This window comes from Euphorbia lathyris, chromosome 7 (genome assembly GCF_963576675.1).
Source record: "Euphorbia lathyris chromosome 7, ddEupLath1.1, whole genome shotgun sequence".
Taxonomy (NCBI): domain Eukaryota; kingdom Viridiplantae; phylum Streptophyta; class Magnoliopsida; order Malpighiales; family Euphorbiaceae; genus Euphorbia; species Euphorbia lathyris.
The window spans coordinates 49,736,893-49,752,835 of NC_088916.1; the positions used below are offsets into that span (position 1 = coordinate 49,736,893).

Below are 15,943 nucleotides of genomic sequence, written 5' to 3' on the forward strand. Positions count from 1 at the left end.
TGAATATGTGAACCAAGTTAAATCTTGGTTAAGCTCATGTTTTGAAATGAAATATATGGGAGAAGAGGCATATATTCTCGGAGTTAAGATTTTAAGAGACTATTCAAATAACTTGTTGGCACTATCTCAACATGCTTATATCAACAAAATTCTTGACTGATTCGATATGCAGAACTGCAAGCCCATTGATAGCTCAATTTTAAAGGATTCGGTCCTTAGTACTGACATGCGTCCTCAAACATGATTTCCATATGAAATGTTATGTACAAGACCTGATATTTGTGACATCATTGGTATTATGAGTAGGTATAAGCCCAACCTTGGACAAACACGTTGGTAAGCGGTTAAGAGAATAATGAGTTGTCTCAAAGCAACTGCATATTATTCTCTGTGCTATTAAGTAAAGGTCTCCAACTAAAAGGATACACAAACGTTGATTGGGTGGGAGATGTGGATGAGAGTAATTCCACGTTAGGCTACATTTTCTTGCTAGGAAATGGGGCGACATCATGGAGCATCAAGAAATAAACATGTGTAACATTGTCCACCATGGAAGTAGAGTGTGTGTCATACTAATTTGCAGAACAACAAGTAGTAGGGCTCGATAGATTCATAAACCATCTGAATCTTACTACCTCTAATACTGCACTAGTGATAAATAGTGATAGCCAATCTTCTATTAAAGATCAGAGGTTCCATAGAAAGACGAAGAATATAGAGATCAAGCATCACTTTGTTAGAGAATTAATCGCACATAAACAAGTTAGTGTGAAGTATGTTTCTACTCATGGCATGGTAGTTGGCCCCCTTACTAAACCTATCAAAACATATGTTTGTGTGAAACATATTAGATCAAATCATTTGCTTAGGATCTAAACACATTTCTACTTTCATGTAATTGTAAAAACATGATTATCCAATAAAGTTCTTTGGAAATTTTTGAATACATGAGTGATAATATTATATGTTGATATTTGTTGTTACACATTGGTATGCATGTCAAACAAAGAGGTAGCTCACTCACACGAGCATTTACCCTTATTTTGTCATAACATTGATAAAAAGAGTAAACCAGAGCTAGCTCAATAAACATCAATCGCCCTATATAAAGGATGGACTTAGTTTCATTTAAAGAGCAAAATAAATATGTATATGTGTGATATAATGTATAGACATATAAGAGAGTTATATGATATCAAGGTCACAAGTTAAGAGTAACTTGAGAAATTTTGTTTTTAAAGTCAGAAGTAGTCTCTGAATGGTGTAGACTGAAGTTAGATGTTTTGGGACATCTGAACTGGGACTTTTATATGTTTTTTTTTCTAAGAAGGCATACTCTCATTTTAGAAACAAATGGATAGAACGCCATAACACATGTTTTCGTACCATGTGTGCTTAGCGATCATGAGATAGTAAAACATCAAATATAATGGATCTCAACTTTTCCTAGTGTGAGACTGACATCATAAAACTATGTTTTCTTAATTATTTTATCCTAATGGCCCTTAACTTATTGTAGAAGTATGATCTAGTTTGACTCATCTTGGAAGGAAATTCTGAAGGCCATGAGATAATACGGACCATAAAAGAACCCGACCATTTAAGCAAATTTGATCACAATGGAAAAAACACAGTAAGAGGGAAATAATTACATTTAATCACATCTGAATGTTTTATTTATCATTGTCCACACACTTGATGCATATGTGCATATTTGTGAAAATATAAAATTGTAATTAAGATCAAAGTATTACATATGGTTGTGAGGTGGATTCTAGGATAAAGCGTGCCATATGTCACTATACATTTTCAAATAAAAAGGTTATGTATCTCTAACGAGTATATAGTAGCTGCTTTGAAACATGCCCATCAAGACCCTATATATCTCCAATGAGTATATAACACTAGTGCTCTTGAATGTATGTCGATCGCACGAGCTATTTGTAAGTATGAATGAGATTGAAAAAGAGTTGGATTACGTGCCATTACATGCGAGTGGTTGGAAATGTTCGGGTTTGGGTTGAATGTAAAGTTCGCCCATGAATGGAATGGGCAACACCCAAAAGAGAGGCAGAGAGGCTAGGGTTTGCCCTAGCCACTTCCTATACATAGACTATGAGCTATCTAACCCTAAAAAGAAGAATACATAAGAGACAACGAAATGTTGCTTCTCTCTCTCCCTACTGTGTGTCGTCCCTTTCTTTCTCATAAGTGCAGTCGCTCTTAGTTCGTGGATCAGTCATTTCCTAACAAATTAACTTTGGCGTAGTTGAAACATGACCGGTAATACGAAGGTCGTGGTGATTCATTCTTCCATTACAACTCACATTAAAGGTTATTCGCATGAACTAATCTGATAATCCGAATAACATATGTGATAAATAAAACATTATATTAAAAAAACTAAAGGGTAATATCCTCAACAAAAATTTCCAAGCTATCAACCGGAAGAATCGCCTTGAAATTTTGTTTTTTTATGGCAAAAACCTTATATTAAAAAACTAAAGGGTAATATCCTCAACAAAAATTTCATCCCGCACGAGGGATCGAGCCCATCCTGCCATCAAGTGTGCGGCCATGAATAGATGGCAAGGGGGGATAAGCAAGAGCTGTGCTTACTGTGAATCTGTCTCATAGCCTTCAAAGCGTGGACAAGAAGGAAAGCTGTCTGTGAATAGAATCAATCCCTTCTCGATAGCCTTAGGAAGAGTGAATAGGCACAGTACAGGGATCGAAGGAAGAAAGTAGCCAATTCTCTTTCTAGCTAGTCTTCCTTTACCAATGGGTTTGCTATATCCTCTCATAAATCATGTCATAATGCCAAAATTCTATAGTTAATGGATAATATTATCTACCAGAACCCCCTGCCAATTCGACCCTTCCCATTTCCAAGCTATCAACCGGACTGCTTCTTGACAGTCTGAAGTAGCCATCATGGAGAAGAGGGCCTTTTGAGCCACCCCAAGACTTCATTGAAGAGCCATTAATTCGGCCTAAAGAGCATATGAGACCAATCCCAACGATTCTCCCCCTGCTAGTAGAACCGCACCAGCTTGATCCCGAACCACGAACCTAAAGAAGCTAGAGCCATTCACTGGATTTACTGTAGCGTCACAGTTCATCTTGAACTGTCCAGCTAGTGGCGGAGTCCATTGGTCCTGTAGAGTCTGGTTTCCGTTAGGCGCATGTTCCACCAGAACCATGAAACCCTCCTACCGGGAACCATCCATTAACACCCCTTCCACACAGTGAAGAGCTTTGGTAACCTCTAACCGGACCTCCTTGCGAGCCAGTCGATTTCTCTCGAATCATAAAATCTAGATAATACCGCAGACCTGAGCCAACTGTCTAACCCCAACCACATCTGAAACCTCCTCCATCCATTCCAACATACTAACGCCCCGAATTTGATAAACTTTGACCCCCACATTCGAAGCTTTCCAATACTCCTTCGAGATAGAACAGTCCCAGAAGATGTATAAAAGAGACTCTCGATGCCCCCACACTGCCAGCACCCCCTGAACCGGTATATGCCACCATAAAATTTCTTCATTGCACGGTAGGCAGTTCGTTCTGGCACACCAAATCAAATGCCCCACCTTAGGCAGAAGCTCCAACTGCCAAAGCTTCTTCCAGAATATTGAAGGCTCGAATGAGGAGGACACCCGACCATCTTCTCCCAATGGTTCAACTGAGCCACCTAATATCCTAACCTCACCACGTACTCACCGTCCTTCGACCCTAGCCAGAACAATGAATCTGATCGATGATTCCTACTTAACGGGAGACAAAGAATTGCAGCAGTGAAGTCTAGAGTACAGCAGTGTTGAATTAGCGCCTCCTTCAACCGGAACCTGTCAAAGTCAAGAAAATAGGAAACCCACTCAGATGGTAGATTATTAAGAAAAACAAGAGCTCGATTGGACGGAATCAACGGGATCCATCTTTATTTCAGTCCCTAACTATTGATTTTCTTGTAGTGGCAACATATTAATACTTCTACCTACCCCACCCTCCAACAACTCTCTTCCATAATCACATGGCCGGCTCCCAGGAGACTACACCATATAAAGCTCGGATTATACCGAGAGAAGGTGGTAAGAACATCATTCCGGGGATAATATTTCGTCTTAAAAATGCGTGCACAAAGGGAATCCGGAGACTTCAACAACCGCCAAACATGTTTAGTCAACAATACCACATTAAATGCATAAAAATTCCGAAAACCCAGCCATCCTTTATCCTTTGATAGACCCAAACCATCCCATCTCCCATCCAATGAATATGTCTCCTCTCCCTGTTATATCACCCCACCAAAAACGTGCTATCATTGTTGCTTCAAGGAAATTCATAAGCATATACAACATAATTAGTCAATATTTTATTTGGAGTCATCTATTTATCCAGAAAATTACAAGTCATATAACAATTATGAAAATAATTAACTTGCAAGTATGTGCTGTGTGGGACCAACTCTTGAGGTATGTATTTTAATTTTAATTTTCTTAGAAAGAATAATTCGAAATTGGAATGTCACAATGAAGCAAAATGTTGCTTCAAGGAAATTCATAACAATATAGGAAATAATTAGTTAACTAAAGATAATGAAAGGCCCACTCATGCACGCGGAACACTACATTCATATATCATAAGCCAATTCATACTCATACCACGTAAATAAGGGCTGTCAATAAGTCGAAGCTCGTCGCTTCGTTGTATATAGCCTCGATGATATTTAGCTCGATTTATAAATGAATCGAGTTTAATATGATTTTAAGACTCAGTTTGTAAACGAATTGAATTTAAATATAGTGAAATTCGGTTTGAGAGTTCACAAGCAAATTTAATTATAAGTTCGTAAATAAGTTCATGAATGAGCTCAATTATAATTATAATGTTTATGAACAAATTCGTAAACAAACTCGGTTCGTTTTATTAATAATAAAATTTATAAAGAGATAAATGTAAAACTACGTAATTATGTGTAAAACTTTAATTTATAGGTTTTATGACTACATAGTTTTATATTAAAGAAATTTCAATGAGATTGCAAATTTATGTTCGACTTCCCATTGTTCATTTATAATTAATTAATGAACATAGTTAATGAGTTGATTGTGAGCAAATTCTGTTAACAGAATTAACGATCAAAGCTCGTGAACAAAATAAACGAGCTACTCGCATTGAGCTCATAATCAAATAATTTTTTGAATGAACCAAGCTCTAGCTCGTCCATTTTTTGCTGAACCGATCAGCTAGGCTCAATTTCAATATATATATATATATATATATAACATTCGAAAATATATAGTTGGAGAAATAAACTTGATCAACTCTTTCTTATTAGATCAGATAAGTTTCAAATTATCTTGAATAGAATATTTTAGTCATGTTATAATTAGAAATTCGAGAAATTATACTGTGTGTCAGGCATACCACGTCATAATCTGATGTGGTATGCCTGACCAATAAAAATAAAACATGTGGCACTTTTAATTAAAGTTTAATAATTTAAAAAATATATTTCACTTCTCTTCCGGATCAGCGACCTTCCCCATCCTATTTGATGTTCTCTTCATACAAATATATTTTTTTAATTATTAAACTTTAATTAAAAGTGGCACTTGTCTTATTTTTATTGGTCAGGCATACCACATCAGATTATGACGGGTATGCCTGGCATACAGTATAATTTCTCTAGGAATTCTAGGTGATTAGCTTCTCTATTAAAGAAGAGATACAGTGCAAAAATACTCTCAATATTTGCAACTAAAAAATGATTTTACCTAACATCAGTACAATTATTTATCCAATAATAATGGTAAGTTGAATTAATTTTACTTACAATTATACCCTAAAAATTTGCTAAGTTGAACTAATTTTACTTTTCAACATGTGTATATTTATCCAATAATTTGAAGATTCAACATTGGAAAAAAATCTAAATCTAAAATATATAACAACTAAGCCAACAATTAAAATATATATATTCTCAGATCAATCGAGTCGTTTGAAAAAAAGAATCAAGAATATTATTAATTTATAATCTTTCTCCATCAATCACTAATTAATCTAATTAAGTCAATTCATAAATTATATCAAGACATGAATTGGCAAAGCACATATATAGTTAAGAATTGAATCTCGAAGTAATTAAAGAAATCCCACTAAGCAATTAGATAACCACAAATGATTGATGCTTCAATAGTTTACGCCAACCTCTCTAATCTGCAACCATTACGAAATATAGAACTGCTCCTCCTTCCCAATATTCTCATTATTCATTAGCGTTTCTGCATTTCGTGTCCGTGTTGAAGATGGCTTATAGGTATAATGGTGAAAATTTGTGTGAGAAGAAAATGGTGGTTGATCCAGAGAAAGCAAGCTGGTTTGGTCTTATCAAACTCCTATTTTCGTCGGATGTAAAGAGTAGAGATTTTATTGAATGTCCAGGAGAAGATAGGCTGAGAGATTTCAATCATCGATGGCTCATTTTCATCTCAGTTCTTGCTCAGAAAATATTTCTGAATCTCAGAATTCCTTTGGATCGGATTGGGAATGCTATTGAAACTTGGTTCAATCTTCTCCACGTCAATGGTGGGATATTTAATCTCTTTCTCAGGTTTATCAAAGGTAATTAATTATTTAATTAATTCAACTATGCTTGATGCTTAACTTGTGCTGAGATATTAATTAAGTAATAAAATATGATTAAGTGGTTAATTAATTAAATTGCAGGAGAAGTGATTATGCCGGAGAGGTCATCAGGTAGTTTTAGATCGACGGCGGCAAATTGTGACTGGAGAATAGAGATGGATAAAAATATAAAAGGTGGAGATACAAAATATAATTCAGGTTTGGCTTTCATGGCTTCTAAATTGTCATATGAGAATGAAGAATGCATCAAATCTGTTGTTACAGATCACTGGAAAGTAAGTAAAAATTATTATAACTGGGTATTATGGAAATTATGGTTTTACAAATTTATTTAATTTTATTTTGGGTACAGATGGAATGCTTGGATTGTTACAACTTCCAAAATGGTAAGTAGAGACAAAACTTGATTTCCTTGCACTTCAATTCAATTCAAGTTAATGTGTTATTGCTTAACTCACAATACTGTACTATAATAATGCATGCTGCTCATTTTTTTGGAGTGCTCATCATTCGGATTAGATTTGAATAGATTGAGCTTATAATCTTTTATTTCATATTAAATATGTACTTAATAGAGTGAAATGATGTAATAAATTTTATTGTATTATATTATTAATTTTTTTAATTTAAACTAATATTTATATTTGACTAAGTATATCTTAAATTTTTGGACCTTTATCATTTTGAGGCCATGTGCGGAAGGGCTCATTGCACACCCTCATCTACCCCTTTGGTATTTATGAATAATGTAAAATATGTATTTGTTAAGATAATGAGACAAGAAGAGTAGTTCAAATGATAAAATGTAAGAGTATGACATTTTTTCCGTAGATACACTACTAATTGTCATCTCTAAAATGATTATCTAACCCCCCTAAAGGCTTTCTATTCCCATTCTTTTTCAATACTACAGGATCCCTCTCTTTCCTCCTAAAATTTTACTTTACCTTTATTTTAATTTTTAAATTTTATTTTGATCGTTGTACTTGTTTATTTTGCCACTTTTACTAATTTCATATTAGGTGGTGTTTGATAAAACTTAAAATTAAGTGCTGAAAAAGTAATCACTGAATTTTAAGTGTCAGATATTATAAATGCTTAAAATATTAAACGATATAACTGTTTGATAAATACTAAAAATAAGTATTGAATTTAAAAATATTAGCTAATAATATTCAATTTAAAATTCTAACTTAAATTTTTTAACTTACAAGAATAAATGATTTTGTGGCTTAACTAAAATATTTAAGTTGTGTTAGCAACAAGCTTAAAATCAATAAACACTAAAATGTATTAATTTTAAGTGTTAAAAGTTTTTATTATTAATGATTTTTTTTAATGATATCATTAAGGATCTTAGTATATAGAGTTATTTATTTTACTTTTTTACTCCTAGCTAATGCTCCCTACTTATGTGTGTGTTGTTTGTTTGTTTCAATGGTCTAATTATGTGCGTGTTGTGATTGTACGGGGTGTTTGTTAGAAGGGATATAGGAGGTGGGATAGGGATAAAAAATACGAGATTAGTTATACCGTGTTTGTTTGCGAGATAGAAGAGTGAGACGGATGAGAGATAAGCTTCTTATCCCTCAAATCCTATACCCAGGAGGGGGTGGTATAAGGAGGTGGGATAAACTCCTGCGATTTTAATAGGATGGAAAAGTCCGTCTTATCCCTCAAATTAATGTTATGTAGTTTAAATAAGATTAAAATAGTAAAATGTATTATTTTATCCTCATTTATATCCCACATACCAAACATTGAATAATAATTCTCGACTATCATATTTTTATCCTTATCCCAACCATTTATCATTATCCATATCTCAACTTTTATCCTTATCTCGATCCTAATAGAATACCAAACACCCCGGTAGTGTATAAGAATAAAGCAACAAGAAATAGCGGGGTATTCCTGTCAAATATAAATAAGTACAATTAAAAAGGTTAAATGCACTGAACTTACATAATTGTCTCAAAATGGTCACTCAACTTCAATTTGTTCCAATAAAATCATTAGAGTTTGAGTTTTATTTCAATTAGACCACTCCGTTTTCAATGGTTAAAAGACATCAAAATAATGACATGGGTGACATGTTGACTCAGAAATCTGACAGAAATGAAACGTGACAGCCACGTGCCGGTTATTTTTATGAAAAAAAACTAAATTTTGTTTTTTTCATAAAAATAACCGACATGTGATAGCCATATGACGCATACGTGGATGTCATAGGTCGTTTCGGTTAGAGTTCCGAGTTGGCTCGTGCTGTCACCTATGCCATCATTCTGATGCTTTTTTATCACTGAAACCGCTAAAGTGATCTAATTGAGACAAAACTCAAAATTGAGTGATTTTATTGAGACAAATTGAGTTGAATAATCATTTTGAGATAATTATGTAAGTTCAGTGACCAATGTTGCATTTAACCCAATTAAAAATTTAGTTTAGTTGTCATTTCAAAAAATAATTATAATTCTAGTTAATTGGATAAATAAATGGCAAGCATTTGATTTTTGAATTAAAAATGATTGAATATATTGAAGTTTAATTAATATATATTATATATCATATATTTAAAATATGACTTTAATTATTAAAGGAGGATATCTCAATTATAACAGCTCTATTTTAGAGGTAGAAAGTTTTGGGTTCAAACTCATTTTCTTAAAATATCTATAGAAAATATGATTTCAAAGTGCAAGCTATGGGTAGAATTCTTCCAATGATGAAAATTAACAAAGTAAGATTTACTTTATTAAAAACAAAGTAATCATAGCTTTTATCATGATTTCAAGTTTGTTTTAATTTCAAACAACACGTCAAACTTTATATATCTTAGCTTAATTTAGTAATGGTTGGAGACATGCCTAACTAACTAATTAATTAATTAATTAATGGCAAGTGCTTATCATTTAATTGCATTGAGTGATAATTAAGCAGGTGCAGTCAAAAGTGGTTTAGCCTAGTTTAGATTTAGACAAAGAACCTAATTAAAGAATGATTTTTTTTTGTTTTGTTTTTTCTAATTATTTATATGTAGTTGAGTGTTACTGCTTGATATCTAAAGTTATTATAGTATAAATTTACATATACACACCCATGAAATTGGTATACTTCTTTTTTTAAATCAATAAAGTCAGGCATCTAATCTAATGCTAATCTCAAAATAATCACAGATTTAATTTGAACAACATAGATATAAGATTTTATGTACATGTATTTTTACAATTCATATATATATATATATATATATATATATATATATGTTTGACAGAGTACTTGAAGAAGAAATCAACACAGGCCTTCATTCTCCAAGACACCAAAACAGACCCTAATCTAATAGTGGTTGCATTTAGAGGAACAAACCCATTTGATGCAGATGATATTTGCACAGACGTTGATATCTCCTGGTACCAGTTTAATGGTGTTGGAAAACTCCACCGTGGCTTTACAAATGCCTTAGGCCTACAAAAACATGGTTGGCCAAATCAAGTAGATTCAGAAACCACCCATTTATATGCATACTATGAAATCAGAAGAATGCTCAAACAGATATTACAGAAGAATCAGAATGCTAAGTTTATAGTGACAGGACATAGCTTGGGTGGGGCTTTAGCAATATTGTTTGTGGGTGTCTTGATTATACACAAAGAGGACTTGCTGTTGGATAAAATTGAAGGAGTTTACACATTTGGGCAGCCAAGAGTTGGGGATAGGGAGTTTGGGAGTTTTATGGAAAAGAAGATGAAAGAGTATGATATTAGATATTTGAGATATGTTTATTGCAATGATATAGTGCCTAGATTGCCGTATGATGATTCTACTCTCTTGTATAAGCATTTTGGGCCTTGCCTCTACTACAATAGTCTCTATCAAGGCAAGGTTAGTTCTCTTTCAAATTTAGTATCAGTATCGTCTTTCAAAAGATGCATATATACCTCTAACGTAAGAAATTTAATATCGTCTTGACAGGCAATCCTATTGCTATCAGTAGTGTATTTCAGAATCCTATTGCTATTAAGTAGTATATAGACTGATCATTAGCATTTACTTTATAAATGCAGATTTTAGCAGAAGAACCAAACAAGAACTACTTTAACTTGTTATGGGTAATTCCGAAGAACTTGAACGCCTGTTGGGAGCTGATAAGGAGTGTAGTGATACCTTGGTTGAGTGGTAAAGAGTACAGAGAAAGTTGGTTTATGATAGTGATGAGGATAATTGGGTTGGTAATTCCAGGGCTTTCTGCTCATCTTTTTCAAGATTATGACAATTCTACCCGATTGGGATCCTTGCCTCAACTTCGCCATCACCAAGATTAATCTCCCACTCAAGTGCAACACATTCGTTTTAATTGTCCAAAATAATTATTTCTAGGACTGCTGTTACTAAATCTATAATTAAGCACAGACCAGATATTTTCTACAAGTATATATTGTTGAGTCTTTTAATTGATGGCACCGTAGAATTAGAAATGTTAATTTCCATGTGTTGCATAAACTAATTAACTTAGAACATATTACTTCATTCAAAATTAACTATAAATGTGAAATTTGTGTTGAAACTAAATTAACCTGATCTTTATTTCATAAAGTTGAAAAAAATATTGAACCTTTTGATCTTATATATAGTGATCTTTGAGATTTGAAATTCGTCCAAATTGGAGGAGGTAATAAATATTTTAATACTTTCATTTATGATAAGAAATTAGACAAAACGTCACATGAATTATGAAAATGTAAAAAAACTTCTTTATAATTACTTCAAAATGTGTTGGAGTGTTTTGCTAATGTAATCCAAAGACTGAATTGCATTTCCGTTGGCTATGCACCTTACAGAAACACTTACTTTAAAGTGCATGAATAATGAGATTCATAAGAAAACAATCATGGAATTAAAGAATGCTTCATTCTTTGAAAACATTTTGTCATGTAAAGAAAACAAAAATGAATTTACATCCAAACGGCTCTAAAAACTATTGATGAGAACAACGAGAACCCTCAACAAAAAGTTGATATAGAGCCTAACATTGAGTAAGAGGTTGAACCTAGGAGTATAGAAAAAAATTTGGACCAGATTTCCTAACCTCTGTCATAGAGGTTGTACCTTTTAGCCCTATATGGAAAAAGGCTATAAGTTGACACCTTTTTGTATAACAATAACTATATTATAAAAACAGTCTTAATTTAAAAACATACAAATAACAGATTTAATTAATTTGCAAGTTTATAAGTTAGTGGGACTGTTTAAAGCACAGTTTTTTTTTCTACTCTACCCTAAATATATTTCATTATTTTATACATCGTGCAAATTCATTTTTCCCTCTTGTGAGAAGATTGTGAACATGGTAAAAAAAATATATTTCATTATATGCAGTTATAGTGGGAATATTGATTATTCACAAGTGAAAGGAAGAGGCTTGTAATGTACAGAATTTGATCCCAAATGGAAATTTACAGTCTGAAAGCAGCAACTATCTCCTGTTGGTTCCTCAAGCATTGTGAGTAACATATTTAGGCAGGCTGAGGCTGAGGCAGAGGCAGTGTTGCAGATAAAGTAAGAATCAAGTCATTGATTCACACAGAAGAAGGCCAAGTTTAAATCCTGACTTGAGAGAGCTACCAGCAATTGTACATATACATATCTTTCTTCTTTCTTGCAATGCCATCGACATCATCAAAAGTCCCATGTGCTGCTTATGGAAGATTGTTCTTTCCAGTTTCCATGACCTGCCAAGTGAGAGATGCCTAATGCCCATATCAATGAGGCCAGTGTAAAGATAATTATATTTCTCCTCTATATCCTCCAGAACCGAAGTAATCCCTTCTAGAATTAGCAAGTTGCTGGGATCTTTGATGCTCCAACTTGGGGCAATCACAAATGCGGTGACCAAGCCCACCACAATAAGCACATCCCTTGACTCCACTGGCATCAGTGATTGTGTCTCCATCTTCCATTGGATCGTTCAACTCAGCAAGGACAGGTGGAATTCTCTGCTTCTTGCAACAGGTGCTTCAAATCAAGGAGTGTTGTTTCACTCTGGTTTTTGTTAATGAACGTTGTCGCAATTCCTGTCTTACCACATCTTCCTGTTCGTCCAATTCTATGGACATAGTTTTCAATTTCTGCAGGCATATCGTAGTTTATCACATGCTGAATATCAGGAAAATCCAACCCTTTTGAGGCAATATCAGTTGCAACCAAGACATCTTTTGTGCCTGCTTTGAAGGATGAAATAGCATATTCTCTCTCTTCCTGGTCTTTCCCTCCATGGATAGCCACAGCCTCAACACCCTTTAGGAGGAGATACTCATGAATGTCATCCACATCAGCCTTGTTTTCACAAAATATTAGGACAGGAGGTGGTGTCTTCTGTAGACACTCAAGAAGGTAAACAATCTTAGCTTCCTGCTTCACATACTCTACCTCCTGAATCACATCTAAGTTTGCTGCTCCTGCTCTTCCAACATTGATGGTAACCGGCTTTACGAGGGCGCTTCTAGCAAAATTCTGAACCTTGGTCGGCATGGTAGCAGAAAATAGAAGAGTTTGACTTTGAGCTTTAAAGTGGTCAAGTACTTCCCTTATATCATCCTCAAAGCCCAAATCCACTAACCTATCAGCCTCATCCAATGTCAAATACCTAAAAGGAAAAATCAGTAATGTTATAAGTACAGGGTACAATTTACACATAAAAAGAAAAATAGGACATATTTGCATCAATTTAATTGGCAAGAGGCCGCTCCTAAGACTCGAACCCGTGACCTCAGGTCACACGGCAACAACGTTTTACCGTTGCGCCAAGGCTCGCCCTCTATTTTTTTATCTATATAAATATAAAAATAGAATACTGTAACCTTCCGGCTCCAAATATTCTAAAAGCATAACAGGAGGCTGAAAACAGAAGAACATACTAATACCCAAACAGCAATGTGTTCGAATTTAATGCTTAAGGAGCAATCTGTGAAAATCCACTACCAACTAGAAAGTAAATAATTGGTCATGTAGGAGAGTGATCCCCCCACATCATACCCAATTCCCAACAAGAAGACCATTAGCACACACACAAGTTCATCAACAAGAGGAAATAATGCTGTTAATCCCTAGCTAGCTAAGGGAAAAGGTGGGGCATAAATCTATTTAAGGCAGAGACCAGCTACGATACACAATAGCAATGGTAACAGCAGGCAGCAAAAAGCAATATCCCACAATGAATCAAGTGAATTTGATGAAAACCACAATTTGCAAGTGATAATTATGGTATGGATATTGTAATTCTTATGGAACTAAGAGTGGTTACCTGCAGCTATCGAGATTCATTTTTTTCTTTGCTAGCATATCCTTGAGCCTACCAGGAGTTGCAACAACAATGTGCACACCCTTTTTCACAATCTCCAACTGTAACCTCATGTCCACTCCACCAATACAGAGTAATGGCCTCAACTCTGGATAGCCAGCCTCTCTCATAGGAATCAAAAACTCTTCCACCACTTCATAAGTTTGTCTGGCAAGCTCTCTTGATGGGCAAATAATCAAACCAAAAGGCCCTTCGCCTGGCACGATAGGCATCATAATCTCCTCTTGTAAAGCAATCATAATCATTGGAAGTACAAAAACCAGGGTCTTCCCAGATCCGGTAAAAGCAATTCCAATCATATCCCTTCCGGTTAAGATAACAGGAAGCCCCTGCACCTGAATGGGGGTAGGCTGCACGATCCCTTTTGCTTGTAACATCTTCAAAATAGGTTCTGGAAACCTCATATCTCTAAAATGTTTTATTGGTGGTGGAATATCTTCCCCATCACCTATAATGTGCCATCGTTTTCGAACTAAATCACACTGATTACTGGACATTCGTCTAATTTGAAGCGGCGGTTTCCATCCAGTCAACAGAGGCTCAGAATAGGTGATGCCCTTGGCCAATTCACGAACCGACATCAACGTTTTCTTGTCAGGTAAGTGCTCTATAATCTCCTTTTCCTGCTCCACAATCTGATCCGTCCTACTAATTTCACGTTGATCTCGCTTAAGCTGGGAAGCCTTGACAAGGAGGCTGGGCTTGGCTTCTACCAGAAGCCCTTTCTTCACTTCCTCATCTAAAGCAGAAGACTTTGCCTTTCTCATCTTTTGTGCTTCCACTGCTCGACGCTTTGCCACAGGAACATATTCTTCGTAATCATAGTCTTCCTCCATTTCTGCAGCAACAAGGATCAAACTTAGCCAGTGCTAATCGAAATTGAAAGTCACTGGACCCAATTAAAACCCTAAATTAGTTTCAATGAGTTGAAGAAGAGGGCCACAAATTACAATAGAAAGCTTTAGGGTATTAAAACCCTAAATTTGTTTCAATGAGTTGAAGAAGAGGTCCACAAATTGCATTGACCATCCGAGAACACTGGAAACTTTGGCTACCATCACCACCGGCCGGAATCCCGGTTTAATTTTTTAATTGTTTTACTTTTTTTCCGATAAAACATCCATTTGTAATATATAATTTTTAAAAAATGATAAACTAAAAAAAAAAATCATATCAGGAACAGTTTGCAGTTTGAACAGAAGTAGTAAATAAGTAAAATAACGACAAACAGAGATTACAAATTCAAACAAAATAACGATTAAAACATTATAATTGCTTGCTCAAACTAATTAGATATTGTTAAGCAGCTTAAGAATAGAAGTGCTGAACAGAACTTCAATGCGCATATATCAAGTGCTAAGTTCTTCAAGTGCTTCATCATACAAATCAAACTTCCATTGAACACATATCAATTTGAGTTCAGTAACTCAACTTTATCAACAACAACAACAACAACAACAAAGCCTTAGTCCCGAAATGATTCGGGGTCGGCTAACATGAACCATCATATAAAACCGTGAAAATCAAGTCGTGTCAGCGACACAGATTCGCTCCCTCCACTCCGTCCTATCCACTACCATATTTTCCTCAATTCCCAATAAACTCATATCACTCTCGATCACCCTCCTCCAAGTTTGCTTAGGTCTTCCCCTACCCCTCACCACTACATCCCTTTGCCACTCTTCGGTTCTCCTAACCGGCGCATCAAGCGCTCTACGTCTCACATGGCCAAACCACCTTAGTCGGTTTTCTCTCATTTTATTCTCAATAGATGTAACCCCTACTTTTGTCCTAATTATTTCATTACGCACCCGGTCCTTTCTCGTGTGACCACACATCCATCTCAACATACGCATCTCCGCCACCGACATCTTATGGATGTGGCAGTGTTTCACTGCCCAACACTCCGTACCATATAACAATGCTGGT

General features: G+C 35.0%; 1 protein-coding gene and 1 pseudogene across 3 annotated transcripts; one reads left to right on the top strand and one right to left on the bottom strand.

Moving 5' to 3' along the window:
• The first annotated feature begins 6,057 nt into the window (after nt 1-6,057).
• On the top strand, nt 6,058-11,153 carry LOC136234801 (triacylglycerol lipase OBL1-like). 3 transcript variants are annotated; one of them, XM_066024281.1, is made up of 5 exons: nt 6,058-6,633; nt 6,739-6,932; nt 7,010-7,043; nt 9,932-10,534; nt 10,722-10,891. In XM_066024281.1, exons 1-5 carry the CDS (start codon nt 6,318-6,320, stop codon nt 10,754-10,756), a joined length of 1,182 nt encoding a protein of 393 aa, XP_065880353.1. In that variant the 5' UTR covers nt 6,058-6,317; the 3' UTR covers nt 10,757-10,891. The 3 variants fall into 3 exon arrangements, with proteins under 3 accessions (XP_065880353.1, XP_065880352.1, XP_065880351.1); XM_066024280.1 differs by having other exon boundaries at nt 6,060-6,633; nt 10,052-10,539; nt 10,722-11,153; XM_066024279.1 differs by having other exon boundaries at nt 6,061-6,633; nt 9,932-10,539; nt 10,722-11,152.
• An 849-nt stretch (nt 11,154-12,002) lies between these two features.
• Nucleotides 12,003-15,109, bottom strand: LOC136201066 (DEAD-box ATP-dependent RNA helicase 35-like; annotated as a pseudogene).
• Nucleotides 15,110-15,943: the final 834 nt, after the last annotated feature.